This window comes from Stegodyphus dumicola, chromosome 8, assembly GCF_044657685.1.
Source record: "Stegodyphus dumicola isolate Sdum_Otavi_A_Nest chromosome 8, ASM4465768v1".
NCBI classification, from domain to species: Eukaryota; Metazoa; Arthropoda; class Arachnida; order Araneae; family Eresidae; genus Stegodyphus; species Stegodyphus dumicola.
In genome coordinates this window covers 148671827-148697055 of record NC_140775.1, presented here as the reverse complement: position 1 = coordinate 148697055, position 25229 = coordinate 148671827, and the positions used below count along the sequence as shown (strand labels likewise).

Here is a 25229-nt window from a genome sequence, read left to right as displayed (position 1 = left end):
ATAACTACTTTTCATTGTTTCCTAATTAACGGGTAATTAATTGGTGACAGGTCAATTAAAGAGTTAAATTTGATCCATGAGTTTTTATGATAACTCCAACAGACTGCATAATTTTCGCAAAGGGATATTTTTCCAGTTAGGAGATTACCGGACGTAAATACCAACCAAATGTCTTAGCACGCCATTCATAAATTTTAGTACTTCTGCAATGTGCTGCTTTCACTAATTAACCAAGTTATTTGACTAATTAACCAAGTTATTAAAATTAACTCTCTTTGATAGTCTAGCTGCAAAGTATCTAAAATTAAAAGGAACTCAGAAATATGTTACGTAACCACGGCTAACTTTTATCAACATTTGACAATATCGTTCACAAGAAAATCAAAATCTGCAGGATTTTCAGCAGAAGCAGAGAGCATAATAACAGAAAATATAACAGGAGAAGAGTAAAACCGGAATAGAGAAAATAATCGGTAATTGAAAAAGAGTTAAATTATCAATATTCTTTACACATACCGGAATTTTTTAGTGAGCCTTAAATATCTTCATTCATATATTTCCAAATCTGATCAGATTCATTTAATCATCTTCTGTTCTTATTGTATCACCTTCTTCTGCTTCCGATTTTGAATTTTAGGATACGTATCCTAAGAAAAAAAAATTATCATATTTCTTTTACTTGATTATATTTCTTTGATGATAAAATTCTCAGAATTTGCGCCGCATTTTTACTGAAAATTATGGTGAATTATTAATTAGCCAGTGAACTGAGCCGCCTTTAAATGCAATGTAGAGCAAGTTGCTTCGAAGATTCTTTTCGATTCATTGGGAGATTATTCAGTTGATCTCAGAGACACGTTTTTAAAAAATGTCATGAGAGTTTCTCATCAAAATTTGGTTTTGTGTTTGAATAGTCAAGTCGTAAATATATGGTTATTTACATAGTGCATCAATGCCTTCTCTTTTTTCGGTCAGTTTACTATAAATAATTACGAATGCAATTTAATTCCGAAATGCTTCATTGTACAGATTTCTGGCTTCAGTTTGTTTTACTTATGTTATCTGAAACTTTGGCTTATAGTAGCTGTTAATAATACTTGTTGCCACTGTAAAATACTTTAAAAAAATTTACAAATTCTTTACAAGGCAACACAAAAGCGATTATTAAGTGACTAAGTATAAATATATCGCATTAGAGACATTTTTATAGACCATATAAACAGTACAATAATTAATTTTCGTTTAGATATGTTGTCAACTTTTTAAACTTTTATTATAATGAAGATAAATGCTTTTAAAATTAGAAACTTAATTTTAAAACTAAATTATGAAATCAGACCTATGAGAGAATAAACGAAGTAAAAGAATTGCCTGAATGTTTCATGAATATGCTAAAAATTTAGGAATAATTTTTGGAGGATATTAAAATACCATAGCTTTACAGTTAAGAGAAATACAGAGTTATGAATCTCAAATCATTAAGCGGAAGTTGAAGAATGTATGACAAATAAAAATGACAGAACAGAGCGGCTAAAACGTCCTTACTCCTTAAAGCATTTGACAGGTGAATTATTAATGAAAATGATAAACGACAGCTTGGATTTTCATTTCCAGGGAAACAAAATCCTACCTTTTCATCACAAATGAATGACCAATATATAATTCTGAAATGTAATCTAATTTCGGAAGGTTATTATAAAAGTATCGATCTCTCCGGTATTAATACCACGTTAGTCTGTTATCATAACACTAACAAAAGGTAGCATATCGAATAGGAATTTCCGAAATCTGCAGGTACAAAATTTTTTAATTTGCTTTGAGTCTGCAGATTTAATGCAGCGAAAGCTTACGATACTTAAAATACTAGGTAATCTATCATACGTTCTAATTAAGGCTGTAATTTTAATTGCAGGAATATAACGCAAAATGCTTGGAGTGACTGCGAGGAAATTTGGAATATGTAGCTAATATTTCTCGGCATACGACTTAAAGGCCATATCATAATGACTCGATAATTAAAATAAAACCTTGCATCTTTCTTCACCAGAATTTTAATAATTCAAAAACGAATTTCTTAACGCCCTTTGAAAAGATCTTAAATTTTAAATTCTAAAACATGAGCCAGACATTACGAAAACGTATTTAAATGCGTCATTAATTCATACAAAATTTCATTTAATATTTTTCAGATGCATCGCCAAATTTTTCTCATATCTCCTTCCAGGAATCTAGATGGAAAAATGTTTAGCATAGAAAGACATAAGGTACATAATATGCAGGGACAAGAATAAGCCTTATTCTTGTAACCAGTTCCCAATCATGGGAAATTTAAGCAAAGTATTTTGAAAGGTAATGTTGAATTTTTTCACGTTACTCGTAATTTATACTTTAATTAATACAGTAGCTATAACCCGATTTTGAAATCCCACTCACAGATCACCAAAATATTAAACATAACATTCAATGAAACACGGTAATATATCAACGACTTGTTTTGAAACCTGAGGATACATGTTTTCATGAACTACGGTTGCAGGATTGCTAGTGGCTAATTTTTAGTCAAATAAAAATAAATCACTATTTTTTATTATAAAGTAATTTCAATAGATATATTATATTAACAAATAAGTATTTTATAATGCATTGAAAACTTCTAAGGTAACAAAATGTAGCACAAGAAAATGACGAAGTCACAAAAATTCCACAAATTCGCATAGATTTAAATTTTAGTTGCACAGGTTTGTCGAAAGTTTCAGATTTGAAAAAACTCTCAAGAACTGGCGCTACTGATGGGTATTGTAATAAGAGATGCAATGTTTTAGTTGCTTAGGAATATTTTTCATTTATCTGATGGAAGGAATGCTTTCATGGAGAATTTTGAGGAAAACTTATTTTCATGCCACATGTGGATAAAGCCATAACATGTTTCATGCAAACAACTCCAACCTCTGAAATATAAAACCCCGTCAAATTTCCAGCATTCTACTATTTTGTCGTTCGTGTTAACCACACGAACGGCAAAACGGTTAGTGGGCACTGCAAACGGTTAGTGGGCACTGCTGGATCTCTGAAAGACTTGAAATCTTGAGAGGCAATTGAAAGTTCTGGTTCGGATTTTCAGAGTAGTAGTATTTGTATAGTTGGTTTTCCATCCTGCAAATTTAAATAAAGGTTAAAGCAAGATTATTTAAATGAGAAAATATTTGTAACAATTCTAATAAAATTTTGAAAATAATAGAAGAAATTTTAACTTGCCGATTTCTTTTATGTTAGTGAAAACTGATATAACCTTCTAAAATTCGCAAAGCATTTACCAGAATTTTGTTCTTCGATAAATATACTATCCTACTCATAATTTAACAAACTACTCATAATTTAACAAACACAAATACCTAAATTATAGAAGGATTAGTACGAAATTTTGTCAGTGATTTTAGAGTTTTATCAGCTAGAAAAAGAGAACTTTATTTCAACCCAAATCAGAGAAATAATTGAAATTTTAACTGAATTGGAAATAAATTTTATTCTGGTTTGAAATTTCTCATAGCTTCTGAACTCACTTTTCTCTTGTACAACAAATACTTAGAGAAATTCAGAATCATTAGATATAAGACACTTCTCATATTTATGTGCTTCAAGATTTGTCATTAAATTCTAAAATGAATTGCGAGAATCAGTACACGAAAGAATGAGATGCTACGAATGTGTATTAGGAGAACAGATTTCGAGAATGATTAATGTAATGAAATAAATACCTCAGATTCTCTGAATAGGCTCTGATTTTAATTTCCACGGAATCGACCATATGAGTTTATTTTCAAAGAATTGTGAAGCATAAAAATATTTCCAAAGAGAAAAATACGATTTTTAAAATTATATATATAATTAAATAAATATGTTTTTTTCTAACGGGAAACTAAAAGATAAATCATAAATTGTCTTTTTGTATCTTTAGCAGACTAGGCTACGAATCCGCTGGTATAAAATTGTTAAGGCTTCCAGGTGTGCTTTTTAAATGATCGGTATGATGTTACAAAATCCTTCATTTATTTAATTTGATAAAGTTTTGCGAACGAAATATGGAGAATAATGGCATCCAGACGCTATGGGCATTTCTCCAGGAACTACAGGTTCATGGTGACAAGGGTGGGTAACACCCACGCTATTATAGGAAACGTCGGGCAGGCAAATTGGGATCATCATAAATTGATCAATCTTTATGCGCAACCTTTACCTACATTCTGAAATTGATCCGCCATCAAGATATGAATTTGAGCAAGGATTAAAAAGCAGAAACATTTTGCAATAGAAATGAAAACTATATAGTGATAATTTATGCTAATTATATGCATAATAATGTCTAATTATCTAAATAATGGTTATTTATGCTAATTATATGTATCAAAATAACAGCTGTTTATATTAATCTTTTGCATAAAGTGCCTGGTGATTTAGGTTAATTAAATTACATAAATAAGACGTGCTAGACTTGTAAAATATCAAAAAAAGGTACGTATAAATTTTATATTATTAAGATTTAACCCGCGGGAAGGCGCGTGGGGTGTGTCATACCCCACCCCTATATAAAAGTGGAATATTCCTAACTTGTAAAACTGAAATTCTGTGCTGCATTCAGTAGCTGAGTTTCTAGTTGTGGTTGACTTTCAGAACAGCTTTTTCTTTGCCTGTGTGTTTCAGAAACAGATTTATCGGTAATTTGTTGGAACTGGGGTATGACACACCCCACGCGCCTGTCCGCGTAAGTGTTTTTCTGACCGAATATTTAGTTCAGAAATTTATTTCTGGAGTGTAACAGTAAATATTTTTACTCGCAAGTGATTTTAAAATACTTGACATTAAACTTGAAAATTTCTAACCACATTATCGTAAAAAGAATGACTCCCTATGAATTGCAGATGCAACGCATGTGATATTTATTAGAAATATTTGAAAGCGATGAAGATTGCATTTCGGAAACTGAAGATGAAACTAGGAATATTTTCTACACTGTTTTGGTTTCGAAAAAGATAAAACATTAATTTTCTAATGTTCCTAAAAAAGGAAAACTGTTCTTATGCTTTCAACATTACGTAACGATCCATACTATAGATGATACTATTGGAGAAAATAAAACGTCAGGAATTATATGTTTTTATAATATGACTAAAGGAGCAGTGGATATGGGGTCAGCCAATTATTCAATTGGCAGAATAACAAGGAGGTGGCCAATGATAATTTTCTTTCCTGCACTGAATGTTGCTATAATAAATGCTTGAATTATATTACATTCAACTGCTAATTCACCAACCAGAAACAGAAGTCTGTTTTTGAAGAACTTAGCATTACAATTAATGAAAACAAGTATTGAACAAAGATCAGAGATTAATACTTTACCAAGAAACTGACGTACTGCATACAAAACAAAAGCAGAAGTTTCGACGAAGAATTAAAACGAATACATGAAATTCGAAACAACTAAGTATGAAAGATGTGATAAATTTTTTGCCCTCGCGCCAAGGACAGAAGAACGTGAATGCAATGTTTAAAATGTGAAAACATTCTGTGCCAAGAACACATGAATGTATTTCGTTCAAAGTGTGAAGAAATAAAATAAGCATTGTTTATTAGAGATGCAATGAAACTTAGAGGCATGATGTTTATTTTTTAATTATTTTCATTTATCTTAATTTTAACTCTAAGATTATTTTGGAAATTAATTTTTTGAAACCCAATTATTATTCACGTATTTATAATACACGAGAACAAGAAAAACAGCTTTAAAACTAAATAAAACTATTTTTATCGTATTTTAAATATTGGGGTATGTGATACCCCACGCGCCCACTCTAGTAACTTTTCTTGGTGCGACTTCCGCCGGGTTAAGAAAGTTATTAAGAAGTGTATTATTATACGAAGGAAAACATCATCTTTTATAAGGCACTGTAAATTTTGATATAATTTAAAATATAAATTTAAAATTTGAGATTAAGAGATAAAAACTATATAGGAATATCAAATTGCTTCCTTTCTACCTCCTCCCAACCTGTATATATAGGCAAGAAAGGTAATGTTTTCGGTCCAAACATTCAACATTGAGATTTCAGTAAATAAGCATGAATTAGGATCCTTGCTACACGTTTTTATTACTTTTGAATGAAGTCTGTGCCTCTGTGTATCCGTATATGATGATTATTTTCCCCACTATAACCTCTATATCAAATTTCTAAATGTTCTCATTTTCTGTATTTAAGCTTTCTGGATTCATATATAAAACTGAATACATTTTAGGCAAACTAGATAAACAGATAAGGTATTTGAAGCCCATATCAGCTTTTAACGAACAATCGAAAATGGTCTTTTATTTCGATGCTTTAGTAGTTTTGCAGCAATCTACATAATATCTGGTTGTAACGAAAGTTTTCCGCGAACAAACGTTCTTAATAATGTTAGAAAAAAATGAAAGCAGTATCTTTAATGCGGATAATAATTACCAACCAAACGTAGGGTTTTCTGCCAACGTTTTTGTAATTTTTCAAAGCCTTCGGCCCAGAAACTTGCTGGCCGCGAGTCCAAAAACAAAACAACCTCATTTTGGACGTCCTATGCAGAATGGAAGATAGCACCAGCAAGATGTAGCTGCAGGTGTTAAAAAATGTAAAAGTCCGAAGGAGCGATCTCGGGGCTATATGGTGGGTGTGGCAAAAGATCTCATTCGAGTCTGTACAGAGTCTAGCCAGTGAATGCAGACACATGCGGTTTTGCAGGAACATTACCTTTTTGCCTCGGAACTCAATTCAACGGTTTTCCATACTATAGATGATTTTGATGATTTCATTGATAGCAGCTTCAACATGGACTAGTGTACACCTTACTGTAGAGGTTTCTACTCTTTTTTCAGGTACGTTTTGTGAATAATATCACGGCAATCACTAGATACAAAGCAGATTAGTGCAGGCTCGAGCACGTCTGTCCTTATCTGCTTGAGTCAGCTTATGCGGCACCCACCGATTGAACTTGTGCGTCAACTTAAAGCTAAGCATAGCGCAACTAAAGAACGTGGCAGTAACGTATATCTCCTTGGCAAGCTCTCGAGTGGTTGCATACTGATCTTCTTCCACAATTTCTCGCATACGTGCGCCATCAACATTTCGGAGCGTTCTGCTCCGAAATGTTGCTGATTGACTGTCATAGTCCTTGTTTTTGAACTTTCGGTACAAAACCTTCACAGTGTCATATGATACAACATTCGTAAATAAAGATCTACGTGATCTGGTGACTTTCTGCAGCTGATGTTTTGCAACAAAACTGGGAGTAAATAATGGTTCTAATTTTGTAGCGTGATAGTTCCATTTCAGCTCCTTTAATGATAACGATACTTTTTTTTCAAATTTCACAACACAGTGTTCTAAAACAAATCTCTTTCTTTCAAATGCCAAAAATCGTTTGCCAAAATATGATTAAACACGCCAAAGCGAACGGTTTGCGCAGACGATATTTGCGGTGGCGGGAAACTTTCATTAAAAATCCTATATATTGTTGCGTACTTAAACCATAAAATTGTTGCTGTTGAAAGAGTATTCTTTACTGATACCTTAAATATCCAGGAGATATACGTGCTTATCGAAATGAATTTAGATTTATGAATTTATATTTGTTGCTATTGCAGAAATAACATAAACAATTAAATTATAGTATTCATTTCAAAGTATTTATTTTAAATACATTATAAACACTCCATTTTGTTTAATAAAAGCTGATTAAATTATGTATTATTCAATTACCTAGTAAAGTATCATTTTAATAAAAGAAATAAAGAAGCAAACATTTGATTATAATCACATAAATTTAGGAAAACCAGTTTTTACCAATGGACAATTTTACCTAATAAAATAGTATAATCCAAAATTTTGCACTGAAGACTTTTCTATTCATTGGAACAATAAATTGGATTTTATTTACAAACGTTCAATTAGAAATGATACTTTACTGAAAGCTCATTGATGTTAAAAATGAAATTGATGTGCTTTTTGATAATAGACATTATGACAAAATGATAACAATAGCTGTAAGAAGTGGCAATTTTCAAAAATGCGTAGCGTAACGGGGCAAAAAAAAAAAAAAAAAAAAAAAAAAAAAAAAAAAAATAACTAGAAAATATCAGCAAGAACAATGCGTCGAATGGATATATTTCTACCATTAGTATGCTGATGAACACTATTATTCAATGAAAACAAATAGCAATTCTACCTTATATAGAAACATTATTTATGTGATGTTCTAATTTTACTAAATATATCAAGCGAGGGGATTTTTCTTAGACAATTAAAAGTTTTTGCACTCATCTTTATTTACAATAAAATGTAATTTTTAGAGTAATTGTCTCAGCAAATATTTTTCAATGAACTCAAGTTAAAAGCATTTGTTGGAGAAAACGTTTATACTCGTGAAGAAGAGGGACTGGCGTCTGATTGCTCTCGAAATTGATAAAGAATTCTATATCTGGGCCAAACTGAAGTTGGCTTCTTACCTAATTTTAAAAGCTTTTCATTTATTATTTATTGCAGAAAACTTTTCTAAATATTTATTTAACTGAAAGCTTAAATAATAACTTCTCAATTATATGCGCTCTTAAGCTGCTTAAGACTTCTCACTTGTAACCTCTCATTAAACCACGAGCGTCTATAACTGGGAAGGTAAAAAAACCTTAGCATCCGAACGTTAGTAACACCTTTCTTTTTAGACCCGATCTTTAAATTCTTTGTGAAGTAGAAACAACACCTATACCAGGAGTTAAAAAGTTCAAAAATGACGTAATCAATTTTCAGTAGCAAAAATTTATTCTTCATAAAATTCAAAATAAATTCTGAAAAACTGCCGAGCCTTGCAAATCCTGAGAGACTAAATGGTTGAACGATAATGCATGAAACAGATCTAGCGTGTTCTTTATTCTGCACGCATTGCAGCTCAAATCAAATGGCTGATTAATTAATTACGTCAAAGAGAGCTACCTAAATCAAATAACTACCTGCCTTTTCTACCTTTAAAAGTTTCAGTACTTCATGTTGTAGTATTTTCAGATTTCCTATTTTTTAAACATTTCAACAATTTCGACAATGTTTTATTTTATAATTTTTTTATTTAAATTTAAGCTTATTCTACAAGTAATATATGTGCGAGACGCTTAAGAAATAGAGTCTGCGTCTTTATGTTTTCGATATTAGGGCTAAATCCATAATTCGATTTAAAATCATGTTTGGTGCATTGGTTTTCTAAACAGCTAGTAGAAATAAATATTTCACCAAGATACAAAAGATGCAACCAATAATTTTTAACACCGTTAGTTACAGTACAGTAACTGAATATTTGTACGATTTGAAAATCCTGTATAAACGCTCTTATCTACTGAAAAAAGAAAATAACTGTCTGAAAAATTCATACAAATGTACATTCCAAAAATACTAACTGGTGTTTTCCTACATGAAGACCTCATTATGCTTATTGAAGCAGAAAATATGAAAACGCGAGGATTGTCCTAGCTGGAATTTACACTCTGGACCTCTCGTCTTTTAGCCAGTCGTGCTTTCGAATTACAATCTGAAGTCACGCGTTAAAAAGGGCCAAAAAAACCTTGCATACAGTCTCAAAAAGACATCAATGATTATAAAATATGTCTTATTATTTTTATAATGTACTTTAAATTACTTTCAAAACCATCATCTGAATTTTTAATATCTAAATTGGAACATATTCTAACAGTTTAAATCAAATTTTAAAGTTTCATTTCACCATTAGAAATGAATTCAGCAACAAAAAACCGTTTAAGATTTCGTCATTTTTTTTAAGGTTCCGGAACCTATGCAAAATTTTTCTGGCGAGAAATAAAAATAACAATAGCAATTTTCTAAACCATTTTATTAATCTATAAAAATACCTTCTTGGTTCTATATTATTCAAAAATTTTGTCTACCTACCATTTTATTTATTTGCGGCACATAAAAATTAGATTTCCGGTTTTTAAGAGAATAACTCCTTGAAGCATCATTCATAATTTTATTTTTTTGACTTAGTCTATATAAATTCTGATTTTTACTCATATTCTTTTCTAAACTTCCTCTCCGTCATAAACTAAATTCTTACGTCACTGGCCGTATTTTTATACCATACTGAAGTACCGGTTGCGCACATAAGACTCAGGTGATAAAGCTGTAGGCAGCAGTTTTCAAATTTTTTGTATGTACGAAAAGAGTAAATATATAATAACGCATCACTTAATAGATCTGTTTAAGAAACGAAAAACTATAGTACAAGACAATATCGTAGCAATCAACTACAGAAAAGGATATAATTAGCTTAGAAATACTATGTCCATAGGTTGCAAAATATTATGTTACTTGCGCAAAGCGCATATTTCTGAAAGAGTTTATTGTTATTATATATTACAAAGAAATGGTTGTATTTCAAAAGACAGCTATTTCTGTGAAACTAAACTCCAAGTAATGAAATGCAAAATAATGCGAAAAAATTAAAAAAGTAAAAAGTTTGAAAGCTTTCAGATTTTATATTACTCCCAAATGGGGCCTTTTTTAAAGTTTTTGTATTACCTATATTTATTAAAAATCACGTTCTTCGCACTTAAGTCATAAAATTCAATTCAACAGCAATATCAGAAAATATTTAAAGTGAGCCTATCTTTAGAATTTCCGATGCACAGTCTCACGCGATAGAGATAAAAATGTGTTTTCTCCGTATAGTGTTACCATTGCTCGCTTTGAGTTTGTTAATCAAAGATTCGCAACGCAAAATGCCTAAACGAAATTAATAGCCCTTCTGGGTAAACGTCGTTTGGGCTAATAATTAAAAAAAAACATACTTTAGAACTTCTGATACACAGTCTCGCGCGCTGGAGATAAAAATATTTTTTCCTCGTAGAGTGTTGCCATTTCTCGCTTTTAAATCGTTAAGTTTGTTAATTAAGTTTATCAAGTTTTACAAAATATGAAATAGATAATATAAAAAATTCAAAAGTTGGGCTTCCAGATGCCCATATTCGAGTGGAGGACAACGTTATTCAAAATTTGATGTGTCTAGCGACCGTTGTTTTTTCACAGTGCGAGAAACATACATATATTCATGCAGATTTTTCATTATTTAATTTCTTTAAATATAATGCAAGGCTCTAAAATTTGGTGGCAACAATTTGAAAAGTGAAACGCCATTTATAGTGGAAGACGCAAAATGCCAAAATGAAATTAATAGCCTTTCTGGGCAAATTTCCCCATTGGGCTAATAATTATTAAAGGCACCTTAAAATTAAATCGCAAATGGAAATGGAAAAGGTACTCCAAAATTTACAACCATAAATTTGTAGCTAAAATTAAAGATTTTATTGTATTGTATTATGAAGCATAAGTAACTCCTACTAATACATTTTATTTTTAAACTGGCAATATATGTTTCTTGACATAAAACAATTACAGAGGCAACGCGTCTTTCAAAATATCTTCGCCAAGTATAGCCTCTGATCACTTTATTTATAGTTCTTTTGATTTAAAATTGAAATAATTTGCTCTCATGAAGTTTATCAGTGATTTATACAGTTTTGAATTTTGGGGAACGAAAAAGAAAACGATATAGTTTTCATTTTAATTAAATCAAAACTCACTGAGCCTTTTGTTAACTTCGCAGTAAATGACTTTTTCAAGGGCAAAAATGTAGCATAATATGGGAAACAGGGAACATAATACGAGATCTTACATCAAACATAGAAAAAAATATGTATTGAATGCTTCTTTTTGACTTTTCATAAGTTCGAACTAACTTTCCGTCATCGTTATGAGATCTCGTTTTTCACTAAGTATGATTCCGAATGTAACTGATAATTTGCTGAAATTAAATAGATGACATATTGTAATGGCATTATCCAACCACTAAGGCGTCTACTAGGTGGTAATAATTTCCACGATTTTGTGATGGACTTCACCAACTTGTCTCACGACTATCAATAGGCGTTGCCGTGCGTGACTCGACCGTTGCCAGGTCCACCCCCCTCTCTGCCCAGTACAGGTGCAGTTAGAACGAACGGCGCCGACAATGCGAAAAGTCTCATTGCTTGTAAGCTGCGTGAGTAAAAAGACTATGGGGCTCCAATTTTTCACCCAATGCGGCAATTTCGATTTGGATAGTCTTCGTTGGAGCTTCAGACGCAGCTGAAGACCAAATCACTGGAAGGCCGTTTTTCTGACTTGGGGAATTCCGAGTGAATAATATCAATCATAAAAGTATTTTCTCTAAATTTCATTTGAGGTTGTTCAAGTATCTGCAAGAATTATCGAGATGAAAGTGGGTATTTTATGCTGTACCGCAGGGATCCAATAAGGAATTAATGCCGATGTAAAGTGAGTAGAAAAATTAAGTATTAAAACAGGTGACTTGTTTTATTCTTTCTTCAAGAAATGGGTTGAATTTTTTTTTTTTCTTTTTTATAAAATGACTTCTTTAAGCAGAAGAGGAAAATGATTCACAGAATCATGGAAATAATCTGTTATATTTCAACGATATGTAACACGATGTATATATCAAGAACTAGTAATTTTGACTGTGAGTTGCATACGGTAATACATACATGAAGTACCCATTTCAAAGTGATCTTATATTAGCAAAGATATATTTTTCCATACATTTGCTCAAATATTTCAGAATTTTCAAGAAGAGTAAATTTATTTAGTAAGATATAATGTAAAAGTATTCTTCTACTTCCTGTTTCAGAAGTCTCTTGTAATGTTTTTGAAAGCAAAGGAAAGTATTTTTCACAATAGGTGAAAGGAAAAAACGAAAGTATTAAGAAAAGTGTATGCAAAAATTAAGTTCATAGCGTTGAATATCAAGTATAATTACGCATAAGAGTTTCAAGTAAATTGGTGAATATATTACAAATGTTTTTTTTTAAAAAATTTCTATATAGAAATCTTTCATCATTTGCTATTACAAAATCAATCAAAATCTGTGTCCAGAGAATATATTTTATTCGAAATTTAAAATACTATTAATTTAAACATTCTGTTTCAACTCAAGTCATCATTTTGCATATTTAAAATAAATGATTCATAGAATGCAATATTCACAAAATGTAAGACTGTCAGTATATAACAGTTTGTCGAAATTCTAAATTCGGAAATATTTTTGGAAATAAACGAAGGTTTGTGAGACATTTAAGGCCTTTGGATAAACATTCGTTACAATTTCTAATAACAACCAAAAATAAGATAAAATATTGAAGAAACATTTTGCTTCTAGAGGTGTAATATCTATAGCATTATATCATTTAGGCTGTGTGAAATGTAATAAAACATTTCTAAAAAGCATTTTAACCATAACGTTCACCGAAATAATGCTTAGAAATGTTTTGACTCTTATACAAGTACTAATGATGTAATATTTTTAATACATCTGTTGAAATATTATAAATTTCATCAAGTAATACCTTTCACATCTCTACCGTTTACACTCGTGCAAGCTAAAATTTCTTTCGATAATCTTGCTGCTGCCATTCAGGCTTTGCAAAATTTTCAAAGAATATTCATTAATGTCTTTACTTCCAACTCGCTCTTCACGGTTTTGCGTTTGAACTCGCATTTTTGCGAGAATCATTGCAGCATATTGTTGAAGAGTTTAGTTGAAATAAATACTTACAAAAATAACAAAGCACTTGACCTCGTAAGTTATTACGAGAATCATTGTTGCTGCGTGTAAATACTTTAATTTTCTCTTTCTTTTAAGCAATGCTTATCAGAAGCGAGGAAAATTCTGCAGGAATTTAACTTACTTATCTGTGAAATTTAAGCTTTAAAATAACAATCGATTAAAGTTAAACATCTATATTACCAGAAAGCACTTATTCGACTTCTTTATATTTAAGGCGCGTTCTTTAAATATTAAGAGGCACTAACAAAAAAATCTGACAATTGTTTAGAATTTTCAAAAAGTGGAATCTTCTTGCTGTTAATGAATAATGTATATATTTTCAATACATTTTATGAGATATTACATCATATTCAAGTATATTAAATAAAAGTGATACTGGCTGTAAAATCTCAAGCACTATCGTCTGAATTTGGATAAAATCAATTAAGATCTTCTAAATTTCTGTGTGAAAGTTTCTCAAGTAGTTTCCATCTTTATCGCTTAGGACTGTATAATTTTCGGACGCCGGCAATGGGCAGTAAAGAATGTTTCAAAAGAGTGTTCATATTTTGTTTACGAAAGACCTTAGAATTTACGCACTTGATTGACAAAAGGAAATAAGTTTCTTCAACTTCTAAAAAACTTTCACAATGAACTGTCGTTTATAAAGAAAGTTTTATGGATAAATAAAATAACTGAACTGTGGCTCCTAAACTGCTACTATAATTTTTATCTACAAATTCTGGTGAATATGACTTATGAATTAGATTGAATTAGGCACCAAAATGGCGAAAAACGGACTAGAAACCAAAAATAGGAATGCAATTCCTTACAGGTAAGTTCCAAATAATCTTCTATTTTACTTTTTTGAAAAAGCTTTTTTTATGCATTTATAGTTTTAAAATTTTATTTGCGTATATGTATATTTATATTTATTTGTTTAGATACGTATATATATTTATATTTATGACATGTATCTTAGTAATGTGATATTTTATTAAACTAAATCCCGTTTTTTCTATCCGAATTTTACAAGAAATTAGTTAAAAATATTATCGAGGTACGTTAATTGATGAAAAAAAAAGAAACGTTTTCAGCAGAATGCTTAAGCTCACAGCCCCATTTCCGAAATTTATTCAATCTACTATTTACATAGCTTCTAGCTTCTATTACTGAAATTCAAATGCTCGTATAACTTAGCATAGTGATCAAGAAATTTTTTTAACACACGGACACATGAAAATTTTCAAATCTGAAAAAATAAATACTGCATTAATTTGAATTAAATAACTCTGATAACACTAGAATAAATAAAACTTATTTCAGAATATCAAATGTTTAGTTAATACCCCACCGTTTGGTGAATATGATGAAAATATAGTTAGGTTAGTAATATGATTGTTAACCATTAGTTAAATATTATATGTCATTTATATGTGAAGTAATTGCAGTGAAATTTCCATTATAAGAAAACTCCTTTGATTTTAATAAGGAGTTTATTTTATTCAACTTTGTTTCTGTAGGTCTAGAAAATATTACGAATAAAAAAAATTAGGATAATGCTAATTATTGAAATAACAGTTTTGACTTGTAAGAAACTTTAAATGTTTGAAATGATATTCAAATTTTCTTTTGAATATTTGGATAAAAATTATGAAATGAAAGTAGTTAGTAAGCAAATGATTTTTAACTATACAAATTTTAGAAAATGCTCCATCAAAGCAATATTAAAAATAAAGGATTAGTTTTGTAACTTTGTAAATGCTATTAAAATCATAGCTTCATTTGCTTAAAAGAACACTTATATTAATAATTCCAGTTCTTTAAATTGAATACATGATTTGTTTTAAATAGATTACAAATTTTAAAATGCGTGAAGCTAATCACGTTCTAACTGGCTTTTTAATGACATATTTATCAACATAAAGAAATTTAAATAGCAGTTAATTCATCTTAAAATTGATATAATTACCTTGAAAGGGAAGCACACAAATTTGAAACTATATATATTTTGGGGATATTTGAATCTTATTTTTTTATTGATTTAATAGGAAATGCATTCATTGCTTTTCGAGGGGCAAGGGTAACTTAGTTTAAACTTCTAAACGTTAGTTTAGAAGTTAGTTAGGTAGCTTAATTTAAATGTTTCTAAATTCTTAGTTTGAATATTTATAAGAAAACGTTTCTTAAAATCAAATTTTCCGTGTATTTAAGATCGGTGTAATTATGTCAGGGATCTGATAATATTATAAATTCGAATTTTTTTGTTTTCTGTTTTTAAGTTTATTAGCTTACACATACATATTAATATTTTAAAATTGGCACCTAAATTATAAATATATGTAAACTCGGCGTCTAGCAGATTTCTAGGTTGACGATACACATTTAGCTGACTAAATTATCTTATTTAGCTATTTGTGGAGATTACATTAGTGATTATTTAGAAATGAATAAAAGAGTGATGATTGAGAGGTTATATCTTTGTTGTGTAATCATTATCTCTTAGTCGAAAGCACGACTGCTCTCCTTATCTTCCATCATCCAATTGACTGCGATACCGTTAGTCGTGTTGAGTTGCCGCAGTCCTGCTATTCACACTCGAGCATCCTGATGGAATGCGGCCTGGCATTTTGGTAGTACGAACATCAGCATTCATAAATCTGAAAAATAAAATTAAAAAAAAAAAAAAAAAAAAAAAAAAAAAGAATTTGATTCGGATATAATTTTGCTGAGCTCTGCCTCAGTAATTGTCGTGGTCATGCACGTCTTAGAACATCATCGTCGCGGAATCTCTCCTTCTACGTCGTATGGAATAATATCTGACAATTCCAATTTGGATTCGCCTTCGAACATATGTCTTCTCAAACATAGTCTGGATACGTCTTCTTAATGCGTAATATCGTCTGTATATATAATCTTAATGCGTCCTCAAGATCCATCATTCGAATGAGTCATCTTAAAACCTTCCTTTAAGCTGTCTTTCTTGATACATTTCATACTTAGGCATCATCTTCATTCCTCTTAAAACAGTTCACGTCTTTAAAACAATAGTCCTTTAGTCAAATCGGGAAAAATTTGTCAAGTCAGGAAAAAGTCTAAATTAGGAATTATGAAAATCTTTGTTTCATTATCAAAGACTTTCGGCTTTCTTCCTGAATTTTTTTAATCTGCTTTTCCGCTTCTTTTTTCTCACCTTCTTTAGTATTGTTTGTTCCGTCTTTGCTTTTCTGTATCAGCATCTTTGTCATCAAGTTTTCTAACTGACTTCTGCTTTTCAACCTTCTCCTCTTCTTATGTGGTCTCTGTAGTTTCTTCGTTTCCAGCGGTTTGTTTTGCTTGTTTGTTGTAAGGTATGCTACTGAAGTTTTTCTAGTGGAATTAACATTTAATTTATCATAAACTCTGAGCAGAGATTCTTCTTTGGGAAAATGCTTCTTTTAAGAATCTCCTTCTGCAGTGGCGTTTTTCTTTGATGGCTTCGAATATCCGTGTGTTGTGCTTGAGTTTTCTTTTTGCACTAATTCATCGTTAATAACATCATTTTCATTTACAGCAGAATCTGCATCATTTGGGATGTCGGAAGAATTCACAATTAGAGTATAATTGCCCCTTGCTTTGACTGTAGATGAAGTGTCCAGTTTGATCACATTTTGTACTGGAACAGGAACTATACTAACAATATCAGTTTCTGGTTTTGGAAGTGAAAAACGAGAATTCACAAGTTTTCTGGATCCTTCTGCAGAATCTCTTCCATTATAATGAGCACATTTATGCCCTTCAGAATCACTCTCGGATTTCTTATTTTCTGCGATAACACAAATATTTGATCTAAATAAAGAACCGTCAGTTTCGAATTCAGCTTCAAATCTCCCTATAGGTTTATTGCCAAATTCCGTTAACTGTTGATCTGCCGGCTTAAGTTCAGGAGAACCTATCTTCTTATATATATCTTCTCGAATTAACGTCACTTGACTACCAGTGTAAATCAATGATGGAATGATAACCTCAGAAACATTGGTGTGAATCACCATAGAATGTCGGGGTTATGACTGTACGGCAACTTGATTGAGAACTGTCTCTGATTTTTGTGACGATGGATGTGATGCACGAATTGGTTTCTGAGTACTAGTAGACGATTTGTGGCACATTAATTGCAGGAAAAGCATTTAGGTTGTTTATGAGAACAATTAGAACTTTTATGGCCGTTAGACCCACAACTGAAGCAAACTATACGTCGGGCAGGGGTTTGGGAAATTTTGCTTCTTAAGTGATGAGAATTATTTTGCTTGAATTTCAGAGTATTATTCAGACTAAATTATTTTGTTTAAATTTCATTAGTGACTATTTACAAATGAAAAAAAAAAAGAGTGATGATTGAGAGGTTACATCTTCGTTGTTTAATCATTACGTCTTAGTCTAAAGCACGACTGCTCTCCTTATCTTCCATCATCCATCTGACTGCAATACCGTTAGTCGTGTTGAGTTGTCGCAGTCCTGCAATTTATATATATATATATATAATTTCTAATTTATCCATATGCTGATTTTTTTTCTTAAGCTGCTTTTTAAATACCATTCATTGGTCTCGAATGATGGGAAAGTAATAAAAAATAACCCAAAATGTATTTCACACATAAATAAACAGTATAATCAATTCTGCAAAATATTTCGAAAATATATTGTAAATCCAAGATGAGAGTATGTGAAAGTACTGTATGAAAACCAAGAGTTAGTGCTTGCCAAGGTTCTCTAATAGTAAAAGAGTAAATAAGAAAGGAATTAGTCACTAGTAGAAGAAAACATTCCAAATAAAATATGGAATATAATAACTAAAATATAAAAAAGAATAACAGAATTTAATTTAGAGTCAATTCAAAATTCCATATATATGTGAGAATACAGTCACGAAAAAACACGGAATTTAAATTCAAAACTATACTCCCTAAATTTGATGGAAGAGTTAGGCACAATTTTGACTTCATTTTTCATGTTAGGCCCACCAGCGGCCGAGCGGTAAAGTCGCTGAACACTGGTAGTTCGGTCCGAGGTTCGAATCCCGCGAACGTGCTGGCTGCATGGGCGTTTTTGTGGTTTTCCCCATGTGTAACGTGTATACGAGCCAGTTTCCATTAGAAAGTCCTCCACGAAAACATCCCTCCCCTTAGGCAGATAGCCCTCGAGGCTTTTTGCCATAATCACACACACATTTTTAATTTTACTTATGTACATATAAGGTTTTATCTGATAAATAAATTTGAATAAAAATCTAGTGAACAGTTTTAACGGATAAAATTTTAAATAAAGTTTTATTGATTATTCTGTCTATACGATTTCACGTTCATTATTAGTTCCCTTTATTGAGTATTATGTATTTATCCATTTATGTTCTGGTAAATAAATCCATTTGAATGTGCAGATATGTAGATCATTAACGAGACATATAATAATTAAAAATAAACATTCATTTAGAGCACAAAGTCGGTCGAAAACATCGTGCATGAACTCAAGTAACTAACATTAAATTACGCTGAAAAAAACAATGACATTCTCGTTTAGTCATACAAAAAACAGAGCTCTTTTCAAAGTCTTTTCTTCCATTATTTGATCCCTTCACAGCTTTCAATGATGCAGAAGGATCTTATTTCGAGTCATAACGAATTTAAATTCTATGACTACTCTTTCATTAGGAAATAATTCGATAACCAATGCCACATTGTATACTTCTATATATAACTGGAAAAACAGATATTGAAATTAAAAAGATCCCCAGCTAGAATAAATTTAAAGCTTCATAGGGAAAATTCTATAGAAAATTGAAGAGTATTTGGCTAACATAACTAACAATTTGAGGAAACGACAGAAGTTATGAACACGTTCAAAACCATAAATCAGCTTAATTCAAACAGTAAATTTATGAAAATAAGATCATAAGTATGATTTGTGTAATTAATGTAAATTAACAATGGAGAAGTAAACTAATTTTATATGTTCAACAAGATAGCAATGCTCCCTTCCAATCCAACGAAATACCATTAAGAAGTGTACATTAAATAAGAAGTACAGTAACAAAACTGATGTGAGAGAGAAAAAAATACTGCGAATCTGTCAAAGGAACTAAAGTAAAAAGCAACAAAAATTCAAATAAATGCATGTGGGTAAAAAACAATAATTCAGATGCATGAAAAAACAGAGAATAATAAAATGTCTGAAAAACAGAGAATAATAAAATGTCTGAAAAACAGAGAATAATAGAAAATAATAAATATACACTACTCGTAGATACTTAATAAATATTTACTTTCTCAAGAAGTTTTAAATTTTTACTGGTGGTTCAAATAAGTATTTTGATAATTAAGACACAATAACACGCCGAATAAATACTAATTCAGAAGTCAAACAACAAAAATCAGCGACAGACCTGTTGCTCAACATTGTTGGTCCGAAAATCACACTTTCAATTTTTCTGCTGCCAAAATTATTCAAAAAACATCTTCCATTGGAGAACTGGATTTTCTAGAGGCATTTCACATTCATAAAAATCTTTCTGTTCTAGTTAACGATCCTAATTCCAATCCAAATTTGCCCTCGGCTTTTAGAGAAATTATGTTCTAGTTCTGGTTTCGCCAACAGATGGCGCCACTTGCTTATTCTTGTCCAGGCTTTCTTATCTTATCTAATCATTATTTCCTATCTTCTTCATTTGCGGTTTTGCAGCTGAAGATGATGGTTCGGTAAAACCATCGAAACTAGTCCTGTGAAAATTTTGTAAATATAACGCTGATTTTTGTTGTTTGACTTCTGAATAAGTATTTTGATATTTTTGTCTTCTGTTGTTTCATTTCTAGATGACATTTTTAATTTGCTATGCATTTTATAAAACTTTGCTCATTTTTAATTTACGATAGTTGTGTCTCTTTTGAATAAATTGTTTTATAAACTATTTAAAGAATTAGCAAATAAATATCACTTCAGCAGATTGGCGTTACATTAAGATTTCGGAATGGAAACTGAATCAGCGAAGATAGACTCTCAGGGTACGATAAGTTTCGTTATGTGGTGTTTACGGGATTAAAATATTTATATTTTTCCTCTAAGAAGATAGTTTCACTTATTAAGCTGCCTATTACCTTACTTAAAATCATTTTTAAATGTTTCTTCCCATAACATGAAAAGCAAGTTCTGAAACAAACTTGCATTTTTGTGGAACTATATTCGCCTGAAGAATAGAATTTTATTTAGCAGATCGCATAGAATTGAATTTCATTCAATACAGTATTTTGAATTTTATAAAAAGTATCTTTCCGAAATTTGGTTAAAAGAATTAGCATCTAGAGATACTTATTGCAATATCTATAACTTTTATTATATAAATTATAATCTTATTAAATGCATACTCTTTCAAAAATTTTAATTAATGTCATCTGAACGTAATCTCATGAGGAGGGATTTTTGATGTAACTAATTCTTGTGGAGAAAATATTTTTCTCGATATTTTTTAAAGAATTTAGTATGTTCTTACTGAAGCGCCATTTCATTAAACTCTTAATAATCTGAATGCTTATTCTATTTATGTATTAAATCTTAGTAATGGATCTGCGACTAACCATTCAAGAGATAACCGCTCATAACCGTATCTCATAACCGCTCTTCATGATGGTTAGTGTCATGTGATAACGTAAATAGATAAACATATTTCAGAGTTATCCAATGAACAATGTGATAAAACTAAAAATTAAATTTAAAATAACTGAATCTTACAATTTTGCAAATAAAGTAAATATGTTTTCATTAATATATTTCAACCTGTACTAGTTTAAATATGCACACCCGCAAGTACACACGCAGATAAAAATTAAGATTATTAATCATTAAAGTCGTGCAATATGATGAGAAATTAATTCGATAATCAAGAGATAATACTTAAACCAATAATGGTGGTAAACTGACTAAAAGGAAATATATAAATCAAAATTTAAACAAAAAATAATACAATAATATAATGTTACGGATTTTGTTTTTATTTAGCTATTTTAGTAGAATTTGTAATTAAAATTGTTTTATATTCCAGTGCAATGCAGCACGAGACTTAGTTGAAGAGAAAGCTACCCCGGGAAAGCATACAGGAGCATGCGCATTTAACATTTTAATAAATAGATATCTCGTAACTGTACTCTTTTACTATCCCGAAAAATCGAGAAAATACCAGAATATTCTCGTGCTTGATTAAAAAGCTTATAAAAGCGGAAGGAAAACATTTCCGTTCAGTTGTTTACTTAGTTCTTGTGGTTTATTGTACCGAATTCGCGGTGAGATCGAATTAGCTTTCTCTGTTTTGAATTAAGTTCTGTTGAACGTTTTAAATTGCATTAAATTTTTTTTTTAACCACACATGTTCTGGTTTATTTCAGGACTGTGAGACAATTACTGTGAGATATTGCGATATTTTACGAATATCTCTGAAGGAATTTAAGCATTTTGTATTTTAGTTTTGGGATAAGAATAAATTTTATTCACTTTTAATCGGAGTTGTGCATTCAATTTATTACGAACTCATACGAACGCAACAATAATAATGCAGTATAACAAATAGTTGAAAATTCTTTGGTCCTTTCCAAGGGATATCAGAAAAAGCTTCAACAGAGCGACATTTATTGGTTCTATCTGCATGATTGTCAAAAAAATAATTCCTGAAATAAACCAGAACATGTGTGGTTAAAAAAAAAAAAATTAATGCAATTTAAATCTCTCTCTCTCTATATATATAAATATATAATATAATATGGTAATGTCATTAAATATTTTATGTAATATTATTACAAATGTACATAAAAATTAACTTAAAAAGGTATTTTAATCAATCATTAATATATAATCTGCTTTGACGTGAACCTAAGCAAATCATACAAAAATTGAACAGTGTGAAACTACAATTTTCGAAATTATAAAATGGAAAATTAACTTGGCAAATTAAAAGCAATTGGGTAAATTAGCATTCTTGCAATTAATACTGAAGCTAAGATATGGCAAAACCACTGTATTATAAAACAAAAGTAATTAAATTTTAATGTCAAAATTTAAGGAAACAAAATCAGATTATTTTAGAAGGTAATTTACCTAAAAGTTAAACAAATTAGAATCTTTCAAAAAAATGTTTTTATAATATGTTTCCAAAATAAGTAATTAGGGAAAAATCTATATGAAAGAACTGAAGGCAATCAACTTAAATTTGGTTATGTTAATAAAATGTATTTCGGGTATAATTCAATAGGTAATAACCCGAAATTTGCTATAAAGAATTAATTAAATAATAAGTCGAATGGAATAAAAAAGGAAAATGAAAACCTGTTTAGAATAGCTGGTCCTTATCCACCGCACATATTTCCGCAAAAGACTGAAAAGAAATTAGATGGGATAGGATGAATTGAGTTGAGTTGTGTAAATGCTGCCTTCAAAAGTAAAAATGAAAATATTGTAGAGGGTAATTGCAGTGATTAATACACTCACACACACACACGCACATATATATATCTACAGCTTTATCTATTATGAAGAAGTATCACTTTTAATGGATAAAGCATCAGAAATGTAAACCAAAGAACAAGGACATTTAGAGGTGATAACTTCTGTTTTTATTTTGCTTATCTTTGTCTGTAGAAATGCAATCGATTATCTCTCTCATTTCACAGATCGATGCATTCATTATAATGCTATCGATGACAAATGATTGATATTCTGTTATATATCAAGAATTGAAAGAGTATAACGTTTTGCCAGGGATAAGATTTTAATTTTTGCTTATACCACTTTATCAGAATGTGTAAAGGTCGATCCTTTGTTGAACTGATGATTTCTTGGCCTTATTTGTAACAAGTCCATTTATTTTCAACCTCATAATAACAAAGAAATTCAGTTTTTATATTCCAAACAATAACTTAGCTGGAGTTTGCCAATAAAAATATAACCCCTTTCAATTTTTATGAGAAGAATAATGATTCACATAAGAGCACCGATAAATAACCCTCCACCTCCGTACAGTGGGATCAACCGAAATAAAAATCATTTAACGCCTGAATACTCACAAGAAGAACGCTCTATTATATATTTAACGTAGCGTGTAAACGGTTATTATAACTAGAACATGCCTGAAATGACAATGAGAATTGGGAGAATGTTGTATTCGCAGTGGATCACTGGGTCTTGGAAATTCTCCGAACTTTCAGTTGCCAGTTAGATTTACTGCATTCTCGAATCTTTGTACATTAAAGAGTCATGTGGGAGTTTCTCATGGTTGGTAACTTTAGTTCGGATTCGAAGTTAGAAATGAGTCTGGATTTTGAGTTTCAAGCGGTTATATTTTTCACTATTACTCATAAAATATTATTTGGAAGTATTCGTTTTTTTATTGACTTGTTTATAGATATGGTTAACATATTGAAATAAAAACAGATCTGTTGTACTTTTGCTTAAAGGATTTTCTTAAAAGCATCTGCAAAGCTTTTCATTCTATAAAGAGTTTTCGTTACTAAATAAAGCTAAAGGAACAGAGGCAGATTATCAAAATGTACATGAGAACAGTGTCAGATCTCCAGATTTCTGTGGTATAATATCATTCATAAACTGTAAGTTTAGTGGTATGAAAAGAGAACTTTCGGTGTGATTATGTGTAAACATTTTACTATTCCTACCATCCAAAACGGTAATCCTGATATATTTGCAGATAATATCTGAGGTAATATTAAAAAGAAATAGTAGCAATAATTTTGGAAACCCGATGCACTTTTGCTGTTGGTGATAGTACATTCATTCACATCATTGAAAAATTACTTCTAGAATAATCTTAGTGATTTAAGGTTGAAGACAAAAGTATGGAGTATACTTATTCTAAACTCGTGCAGTTCATTATATGACATTCTGCCATATTTTGGAAATTCTTCGAGTCATTTTCCGATCCTATTTAACTATTTAGATTCTTGGTTTTTTAAACACCATTCACATATACCAAATTGAATGCGCGATGGGAGACCTTTGAATGCCGTGGATTCAAATTTAGACCTCCGTCTTAGATTCATTAATTTTTCATCATTGCGTTCACCATAATGTATCTTCCAGACAAGTTTTAGAGTTTTCAGATTATATCTTTTATTTTTCTAATACACTCATTGCCATAAAAATTTGCGCACCATGAAATAATTATGGGAGCGTAACAAACTTGGCATGTAGGTACATGTCAGGTAGATATGCAAATGATTAGAAATACAGCGCGATTCCGCATTGCGTAATGCCACTAGAGGACGCTGAACTTCGTTCTTCTTGGATCATAAAATAGGTAAGCAGAACTTATTTGAGGGTACATCATCGGGATGATGGAAGCTGAGTGGTCACCTTGGCGAGTAATTCGTCAGGTAGGTCGTTCTGATTTTATTGTGAGGAGGTGTTGAAACCAATGGACAGAAGAGACGTCATTTGCACGGCGGACATGTGGTATCGCGGCGCCCATTACGTGTGCTGCCAATGACACCTACCCACCGACGCCTCCGTTTGGAGTGGTG

At 30.8% G+C, this 25229-nt stretch overlaps 1 protein-coding gene and 1 long non-coding RNA gene across 2 annotated transcripts in view; one reads left to right on the top strand and one right to left on the bottom strand.

The window, feature by feature from the left end:
* Positions 1 to 2566: 2566 nt before the first annotated feature.
* LOC118203392 (uncharacterized) lies at positions 2567 to 23241 on the bottom strand. Its single transcript, XR_004760555.2, has 2 exons — positions 23023 to 23241; positions 2567 to 3153 (listed from the first exon to the last, which is right to left on the bottom strand). It is a non-coding gene; the product is annotated as an uncharacterized LOC118203392 (long non-coding RNA).
* The window catches only part of LOC118184062 (potassium voltage-gated channel protein Shaker-like), a 533454-nt gene continuing 520324 nt past the window's right edge, over positions 12100 to 25229 (top strand). Inside the window, exon 1 of the mRNA XM_085822559.1 lies at positions 12100 to 14515. Within this exon, the coding sequence (XP_085678685.1) occupies positions 14466 to 14515 (50 nt within the window). The 5' untranslated portion in view covers positions 12100 to 14465. The remainder of the gene's footprint in view (positions 14516 to 25229) is intronic.